This window comes from Dufourea novaeangliae, unplaced genomic scaffold (genome assembly GCF_001272555.1).
Source record: "Dufourea novaeangliae isolate 0120121106 unplaced genomic scaffold, ASM127255v1 scaffold168, whole genome shotgun sequence".
Classification (NCBI taxonomy): Eukaryota; Metazoa; Arthropoda; class Insecta; order Hymenoptera; family Halictidae; genus Dufourea; species Dufourea novaeangliae.
The window spans coordinates 3,200,415-3,210,040 of record NW_015374062.1 but is presented as its reverse complement, the minus strand read 5'-3'; the positions used below and the strand labels follow the sequence as shown (position 1 = coordinate 3,210,040).

Genomic DNA, 9,626 nt, shown 5'->3' with positions numbered 1-9,626 from the left:
TCTCGAAGATGTCCATTCGAGGAACATCGTTCGATTCGCGAAACGGGACCCCGCCCACGGTGGCGACGGATCTCCACTAACCGTTTTCACAATTCAGGCGGTGTCGTCACCTTGAACCGTTGCTGGCAGATCTCGCGAATTTTTTGACGAGGGTTTGTGCTGTTTCAAAGCACCCCGAATCGTCCGGCGGTCGATTCGAAAATACATATCGTAGTACGGCGGTCGTCTATTGACGAAGAAGAAAGTTTTTCGGTGGTACTCACCGAGCGATGTGCGGTTGCCAGGGCGACCGGAGGGGCTGGACCGCGTCTCCGACGAGAGGAGGATATCCCGTTCGCGTGTTTCACCACGGAGGCGGGGTGAAGGGGGTGTTTCTAAGGGCGGCCACGGGCTTGAAATTTCGCAGAGATGGAGTTCCTGCAGAATCATCACACGGTGAACACCGCCGAGTCGCCGTACACCCTCGGCACAGGTGAGCAAACAGACACGTCGCGCTGGAAAAAAAATCAGATACAGTCCCTTGCCACTAATTGTCCCTTCTCTATCGCGTTGGTGTCGTATCTATTCGTAAGAATCGAACGATGGAAGAAGAGATTTTGTGAGTGCACGTTTCCGTCGAAAGATTAAACATCGATATGCCAGGAAAATGGTACAAACATTCGGAATCCATGTCGCGAGTTCGTCGCGATATTGATAAAAGGATGAAACGGTCGTCGAGTGACAAAGTAGGTGATCTATGTGATTTTTGCTTTTTCGTTCTGAAATGCAATTTTTGTTTTTGCAAGTTTGTCTGTTTATGTGGAAATTTTCGAAGGTTCGGGGTTTGGAATCGCTTGGTGATTCTTCGAGGAATCGTCTACCGTCTGTAAGTAGCAGGACCACCTATTCTGAACGTAGGGATTCATAGGGATTATATGCATTTTCCCGACACTGTTATTGTCGTTGTAGGTATTTGCGTGACCAGTTGTTGAATATGTTTCTAGCATCTGATATGGATTCTTGAATGGTTTACTTTGTATTTGAGAGGTGTCGTGATACATCCCTATAGATGTATTCTTTGAAGAAAGTTAATAATTGAGTTCTTTTACAAATGAAATTGTTTTCTCATTGCTTGTACAAGTGAGTATATCGGTATTCTCTGATTCATCGAGTGATTCGAAACTGTTGGGAGGACATTTGGATAGGGAAGACGCTTTACAATATTGGTGCTATTTGGAAAACTGATCATCCAACCCATACGTACAATAAGTTTCACATATTCAATCAATAGTAAAGTTAGAAAACACTAATTAGGATTTCTATCGGCGATGATTCAGCCATAGGAACCCGAGAATCTTACACGTATATCAGCTAAGAATACTAAAAAAAATCACCATTGCCCGTCCATACTTTCCCTCGCAATCGTTTCGTCCTACCAATTACAGTTAACACATTGACGACTGAGGAAGTTCCGCTAAAACTTATAAATTAAGGCACCTTTCCCCTTTAACGGCCCGGAAAAAAACTTGATACTTCGGAAATTTTGTTAAAGAATGCAAAGAAGATATGATAAGAAAAACTGGTGAAGATGGTTGTCGTCCAGTTATATTATCTTCGTTAAAATCAGAGATGGGCAAATTCATTATTCAGATAAACAGTTTCGAATAACGAATGAAAGATAAAACAGTACTTCATGACATTAGATACTATTTTTCGACACAAGTTATGAGTAAAAGTACCGATACCTTAACGGTATCCGGTTATTCCTAGGTTCGGTAGGAAGTATCGAGGCGACGATACCTTCCGGCCTCTGTACAGGATCCCTCGGGGTGTTGTCCGGCGAGGACGGTCTAACGGACAATCAGAACGAGGAGGCCCTGGGCGCTCTGCAGGGAACCCTCCGGCTCCAGGACCTGCAGAACTCGCCGGATGACATAGGCGGCGCCGATCAGAGCCAACAGATCCAGAGTTCCGGTCAGAACCAGGTCGTCAGCGAGTTCGGTGCGAGCTTCTGGGTCGACGACATGGCCGGCTTCCCGTTGCCGCCCCTCGACTTGGACCCGCTGCCGCCTGGTCTCTTCAGTCCCTGTTCGGGGACTTACAAGTGAGTTAATGCCATTTCTTGTCGATTTAGGGGGATAACTGGTGATGCAACTGATACCGTATCGATATTATTAATACTTTTTCTCCAAGTTTCCTTATTCTTACATATCAAAGACCTAGGTATCGAAAAGAATCGATACCTATTTGATACCTACTAGAAATATCAATATTCTTCGGCAGCGCGTTTATTCGAGCCAGCGAGCGTCGAGAACCGAGCGTTGAAAAACATGGGACCGTCAAGAATGTATGCTGTCGCCGCTCGTTCTTCGGCGATTCGAATAAACACGTTGCGGTATCGTGAGGTATCAAACGGGTTCCGATTCGATGCCGTATTGGATTGATATCGATTCAAGAAGAGTCGGTATTGACCTTTCGAAAATTTGATTCTTATGTCTACCGATTTTGAAAGCACGTGGTCTTGAAAATTATGCAAGACATCGATTATGTGATATTAAAAGAATTCGATAACGAATTCTAATGATTCGTTTTAAGAATATTCCATGTGTATACAAGTAACGAAATCCAACATTCTGAAACACGAGCGCTTCCGCCTGACCAACGCTTGATACTTCTACTTGAACTCCCAACGCTATCGCGACGAAGAAAGTTTATGCGAGCACTGTTTAATATCTGTACTAATCAGGCTGTCGGAGTTTATACAATTCCCTGCATTTTGATGGTCCACTTTGCAGTAACCAGAATCAAAGAAACATTCCTATTATCTACGAAAAGACCCATTAGTAGACAATCAGCTACCGAAATTCCCCATTATCTGAAATACCCGGGTCAAATCAATAGCCCTGACTAGAATCTGCTGTGAGATGGACGAGTGAACTCGTACAGTTCTTACTGTTCAGGCTTTCGGGTGTACGCCGTGGCTATGTGGAATTGTTTTCCCACTACTACTGTACTCAGTGTCAGTATGTCTTTCGACCCCCTGCAATGCTTAGGAAACGTTGAGAAAACAATTCCACAAAGACACGGCTTACACCCAAAAGTCTCGACAGTAAGAACTGTATGATGTACGGACCGTGAAAATCATTAAAACCTCTGAGTTAACTCGTCATTCGTCGTCTGTCGCCGCACAGCCAGGGAACACGTATCCTTTTAAAATCTGTACTGGTTAACAGGTCGACCGAATAATACCGATACGGAAGAGCAGTCCCCTAGACAAGACGAGGGTGGTTTAGAAACGACTGTCGTGCACCATTGTACCGTGTAATTTCCAAGTGTTCTTACAGTTGGGGGTGTACCAGAGGAGAATGCGCGCCGAGGACGGGCAACGGGACCGGCGAGGGCGTCGCGGACGTGCTGCTGTCGCTGAAACACGCGGTGGTCCATCCGGGGAGTCCCACGGGCGGATACTACTCGACCGGCGGATCCGGTCATCATTACACGCAGGATTACACGCAAAACCTCGGTCCGCCGATGCCGCCCACACACTACGCGTCCACTCCGGCCATGTCGGTGAACGTCTCCATGAACATGACGATGAACATGAACATGCACTCCGGGTGAGTACGAGCCCCTTGTAGGTACTTCAAGCCCCTGAAAATTCTGATCGGTGATCGGAGAGGAACGGAGATTGACTTTCCTTCTGAAACGAACGAATTATCAGCCTTTCGCTGGGCCGGAATTGCCAGTCATTGATACAGTTTTAAAAGAATACCTCCTCTATATCTCAGTACGTAAGCGCTATACAGGCTGTTAATCAGAATCTAGTATAACCTTATGACCCTAGCTATAAAGGGACGTAGCCCTTCTGGAAAATTTGATAGAGATTTCAGTAACATGACAAATTAGTTGTAGCGAAAGCAAATACTTATGTGACAGTAGTCTATATCCCTGCAGTTTCATACGTCCGACCGGATACCTTCGAAACCCCGGGTTTGCGTAAACATCTCACGTATTTACCTAAAAGCTACAGAGCCATTCCACGCGTACAGATCAGTAATTGCGCTCGCCAGTGTATTGAATTACAGAATAACTTGGGCAAGTACCGACGAGCGAGGTAAAGATTCGCCATTTTCCACGGTGTACGGGGGTTGGGTGGACGCGCACCCTCGTCTAAGGGTTGGGGGCAGGGAGCAGAGTTATTCACGGCTTGACATGTCTCTCTCTCTCTCTTTCTCTTTCTCGGTGTGCGTGCAGGTACGAGCAGAGCTATTCGTCGGCGTGGGGCGTGGAGCCCCTGCTAAGTCCCGCCCAGCAGTATAATCCCGTCGAGCAACAGACGAGGGTGAATCAACCCCCGGCCAATAGCCTGATCGGCACCGGCACCCATCCTCATTCTCATCCCCCGGCGCACGGCCATTCCAGGTTGCAATTGTCCGGCGAGCATGCGCTATGCATAGGCGCCTCCGGGAACCCGGTCGCGAACGACGACAATGGCAGACCGAATTTGTGCAGGATCTGCGGGAAATCGTATGCCCGGCCCAGCACCCTGAAGACACATCTCCGGACGCATTCTGGGGAGAAACCGTTTAGGTTAGTGACGGGGGTAGTACAATTCTATCGCTGGTGGGGAGACACATGTTCGATCGATGGCTGGGGATCGTCATTCCTACAGACCACTTGGGAACTAAAACGGGGAAAATCTTTTTCGCAGGGTTCCTCTTGCATAGAGTACTTTTCACATGCAGGATGGCCCGCTAGAAACGAACACGCCACTTTTAACCGTCGGAGTATGGGCCGATGAAAGCCGCCGACGATCGGGTCGATCACGAACTGTAGTAACGATAAGATTAGACGAATAGCAATATCAAACAAACTTTAGATTACTTACCCTTGTGGGTTCGATCTGTTTTACTCGATGAATCATACAGGAAGTTCGAATTTTAACTGTATTCGCGAAAATTCTGAGCTACTTATAATCGCTTTAGAGGAAAAAGTGATTATATAATAGTATTTATACTATATATGTATGTATGTATGTATGTATGTATGTATGTATGTATATATATACATAGAATCAATTAGTTTTTAAGTGGCTATGCATATCGCAGTAATTAACATTCCCAACAAATTCTCTTTTTCCGTTAAAAAAGCAAGCTAACCTTAGTTTTTTCTTTATTTCACGTTATGTTTCGTACTTGCTCCTGTTGGTGTTGTAAAAGAATTTCGAAAAAATTCAACGATAATTGATAAATTGAGGTATCACAATGAAATGAGCTGTAGACACACAGCTCAAGTAGATATTGAAAGAACCCGTGAATATTGAAGAATCTTTTAGGAGAAACTGTCTGTTTCGACGGAAATTACTTAAGGAGAATCAAAACTGACAACAGAATAATATGAAAATTCGACTTAGTTTCTTCTGCGAGTTTAAGTGACTAATTTCTGTGACCACGAAACCACTCATCAATGAAACATCGCTTAATATGCATTTGCAATCTTGTGAGACGGATAAATTTCAGTTTGATTCACCATATGTATTCAATTTATCAAACTTTCTCATCGATCCTAACCATTTTTGTACTTCGCATATTACGACACTCAACGTGTACACGAAACAGAAATAGATATGTTATCTTACCTGTTATTTGTTGCCTTTTCGAACATCTAATTAACAATGGACACAGTCTTTGATATTACCACTATTAACTACTAATAATTGCACTACAACTAAACACAACACTCCGTGCGAAGACAAACCGTTCCTTTGAACTTAACGGTTCTCAGTCTGCGAGAATCGTTAGCGCTCGACAAATCGATAAATATATCGAAACGTACATCGAAAGAAATCTATTAACCGCGAATTTGTACGAATTCAAATTTAAATTCAGTTTACTGACGACATTTAATCATCTTCCGTGATCTTAATTCTGGATATACATATATGGAACATTTATAAATATTTGTCTGTTTTAGATGTCATGCGTGTTCAAAGGCATTTAGTCAAGCGGCGAATCTTACGGCCCATGCGAGAACTCATTCTGGGGAAAAACCGTTCCGTTGTCCAGTATGTGATCGAAGATTTTCACAGAGCAGTTCCGTAACTACGCATATGAGAACGCATTCGGGAGAACGTCCATACAGGTGAGTTTCACCCAATCGGTAACTTGAATTGTTTTATAAATAACGGTCAGAATTCAACATTTTCATAGAATTTATGCAGCTATTATAGGAAAAAAGTACACATTGCTACAATAATTCGTGCCACTTGAGCCATTCGCTGACAAACTATCAACAAGAAAACGTAACACTGTTACAAATCCAAATTTCGGTATTTTGAAAATGTTCATAGATTTCCAGTAATGAATTTCTTGAATTTTTAACAAATTTTCGAACTTGTGGAATGACTGATGTTTACAGTTTCAAAGAACAGACTACCTAAAGGGCTTGGTGGCGACATCTAGTGATAATAATATGGTAGTAATTGGGTAGTAGATTGTGCAGTTCGCCATAGATGACACCACGAGCGACTTGAACCACACTTCACATTCGTAAATTTAAATATTAATTAAGAATAAATTCACCATCGGTGTACATTAATGGAATTGTGATTGCAACAAGGATATAACATTCATTTTAAAAAATCATAGATGAATAATATACAATTACAACTCTGTATACAATTTGTTTATGTACACAATTACTGCCATTTATCTTAGATAAAACAAACAAAATGCATTAATTTCCAGGGTATGTGTAAAACCTACTGAATTGACTTTGTTTATTGTGTTGCGTTTTCTTCTCCCATTACTCGTATACATTCAATAATATACAAGATACATATCAACGATAGATTAAGGAAAAGGAAAAAGACATTTGATAGAACTTACCTACAGTTTATGAACTAAAGTATCGTTATGAAAGTGCACAAAATTATATAGCTTATCACGGTAATGAAATAAATTCCCGCCAAACGAAACAGTTGACTGTCGAAAATGCCACGCTCGAGTCAGGCGCTAAGAATGAACCATTAAAGAGAGAACTCGACGCAGTCGAAAATGGATGGACAATTATTTTTACCATTGGAGACATATTGTCCTAAAACACTAAAAAAAAACCCAAAATTGTTCAAAAGAAAAACTACATAAAAAGTAGTTACTGTACAAATTTACAATAGCACATTAATCGCTGACATACATTATCAAATATGCAACATTTTCTATTAGCTTACACCGAAAAGTTTCTCTTGAAAGATTTTGTTACAATTTTAGTTCTTTTCCAAACGAAAGGTGTAAAGAATTATCTCGAAATTTTGGTTCTAGATAGGTGGAACGAAAGTGAACTTACCATTATTCAATAACAAATACCTACACGTTATAATGTTATCCACTCGAAGAAAATTATAGACTCAATTCAATACACAACAAAGATAATGGAAGATTATTTTGTCTCAGTGGCGTTAGTTTTAATGGAAACAAAAAAAAAAAGAATTCAAAAGTTGCTTAAATTTAAGGCTCTAAAGCGGGAAATACCCCTGAAATTTACTACCTACTAAGTGACGATTTACCTTTTTAACTGAAAACCTTTTTTTTCCAGATGTCGATTCTGCAAGAAAGCCTTCTCGGACAGTTCAACGTTAACGAAACACCTGCGCATTCATTCTGGCGAAAAACCATACCAGTGCAAGCTATGCCTGCTGAGGTTCAGTCAGAGCGGCAATCTGAACAGGCATATGAGAGTTCATGGTGGTTCTCTGACGTGACACAGCTCGCTGTCTATTATCGACAACAATCGATTGTTGCCACGATGTTGTCGAATACCTGTGATTCAACTTGGCCCGAGTTTACCGGAGAGAATGTAAAATAAACTAACAAATGCGACAGTTGATGCTCGTAGGATTGTTCGCCACCTAACTGATTCGAAACCCGAGGAAGGATATTCGGCGCGATGCGCTTCTCTTAATTAAGGGCTTACATTTGAATATTTTTTTAAAACGATACATTAGATCATTAACGACATTGCAGTATGTGCTGTACTCGTAGTGGAATTCATTATACTCGTCCTCTCGATCGTGACAGCGAAATTGAGAGAAATAAATGTTGAAACGTCGACACCGTTGTACTTTAGGGAACATGGACTTCCCGGATCGATGATTGGTCGTTGATTCGCTACGAATCTACTATTCCAAACGCAGGTCAGGATAGGTGAACAGGGAATCGCAGTTTTAAACCTACAGCATCTACCACAGCACCGTTGATTATTGTACAAATATTGTATTTATTATAATTATTATTAATTATAATATTAATGTTGCTGTTTTTACCACCTTCAATTTTCATTATGTGGCTTTTCTTTGTCAGTTTGCTTCTTCTTCTTCTTTTTTTTGTAATTGTAAAATGAAGGTGTTTTGGCGCCATTTTCATAAAAAAAAAACGATTCTCTCTCTTTCTCTCTCTCTCTCTCTATATATATATAATATATATAGAATATATACTATATTCTATATATATATAATATATAATATATATAATATTCGTATGAGAACAACTGATTAAAAACAGATGAATGAATATGTGAGTTTTCTTTTCATTTTTTTTTGTTGTAATTCCACAGCATCAGGACATCCACACGTGTGTGTTTCTTGTGGGAAGAGGGGGTGAGGAAAAGGAGGCTTCATGTTCGCCGGCTAGTTGGTAATTAAGTGGATAGATATTGGTTCATCACGAATCCTCACATTAATTTTGCCTCTTTTTTTCACAATTAAAACTATATAAGAACAACTCTGTCTTCTTCATTAGAGTAGCGTGTCTCTTCTGCACTCGTCAAAATTCTCTCGCTCGCGCTCTCTTTCTCTCTTTTATATATAATGATGTATTTATAAGTAATAATATTCTTGAAAAAAAAAAAAGTATGTATAATGTTTCTACGTTATGTACTGGTGCGACTGTGCGCAAAGACGAGCTGGCCACCAGCTCTTTACAGAGTTTTCCACTAAACAAGCATGCAGCTTCCGTGGACCATCTCGTCGCGCGACAGACGTTCCTCTAGTATTTTGTGTACGTAGCGTATTCTATTTAAAAATGTATAATGTCATCTCTGTCACGCTGTATGTGTCTGTGATGCTTTATGTATGTTTTTTTCATTTTCTTCTCTCTCTCTCTCGCTCACTCACTCACTCACTCACTCACTCACTCTCACGTTCTCTCGTTCTCGATCTTTCTCTCCCTCTCTTACGCTCGTTCACTCGCTCGTCTCTACATCGCCTCGTATTATCGATCAAAGTGTTGGTTGGTAATCTGATCTCTACATCAGTTGGAATGGTTTTTCATTTCTCATTCGCTTTGAAAGCTTTCGAAGCAAAAAAAGCACGTGTAAGGTGTAACATCCCAGAGGCATCGATGAATACCAAAACGATTCAGTCTATTTTTTGTCCCTTCTCTTCCGAACAATTTTAAATAACAAAGAGAAACACTTTCCTCTCTTTATCTTATTCCTCTTTTTTTCATTTTTTGTTTATCTGGCATTATATCGACCACTGAGAATAGAAAATTAATTGTCTATACATATCACTCCTCGCAATTCGTATTCTTCCGACAAAACACAACACGGATACACTGTGTGTGTGTGTGTGTGTGTGTGTGTGTGTGTGT

At 41.2% G+C, this 9,626-nt stretch overlaps 1 protein-coding gene across 1 annotated transcript; it reads left to right on the top strand.

Moving 5' to 3' along the window:
• The first annotated feature begins 402 nt into the window (after positions 1–402).
• Positions 403–7,738, top strand: LOC107190254 (protein glass-like). The gene is made up of 6 exons (XM_015579029.1): positions 403–472; positions 1,750–2,083; positions 3,324–3,596; positions 4,234–4,569; positions 5,953–6,120; positions 7,573–7,738. Exons 1-6 carry the CDS (start codon positions 409–411, stop codon positions 7,736–7,738), a joined length of 1,341 nt encoding a protein of 446 aa, XP_015434515.1. The 5' UTR covers positions 403–408.
• The last annotated feature ends 1,888 nt before the right edge of the window (positions 7,739–9,626 follow it).

What these genes read in the sequence shown, in the direction of transcription:
- LOC107190254 (XM_015579029.1), top strand. Translation starts at nt 409, where the DNA reads ATGGAGTTCCTGCAGAATCATCACACGGTGAACACCGCCGAGTCGCCG. An exon ending in CCCTGTTCGGGGACTTACAA is followed by an intron (nt 2,084 to 3,323) that starts GTGAGTTAATGC and finishes GTGTTCTTACAG; the next exon opens with TTGGGGGTGTACCAGAGGAG. An exon ending in AACATGAACATGCACTCCGG is followed by an intron (nt 3,597 to 4,233) that starts GTGAGTACGAGC and finishes GTGTGCGTGCAG; the next exon opens with GTACGAGCAGAGCTATTCGT.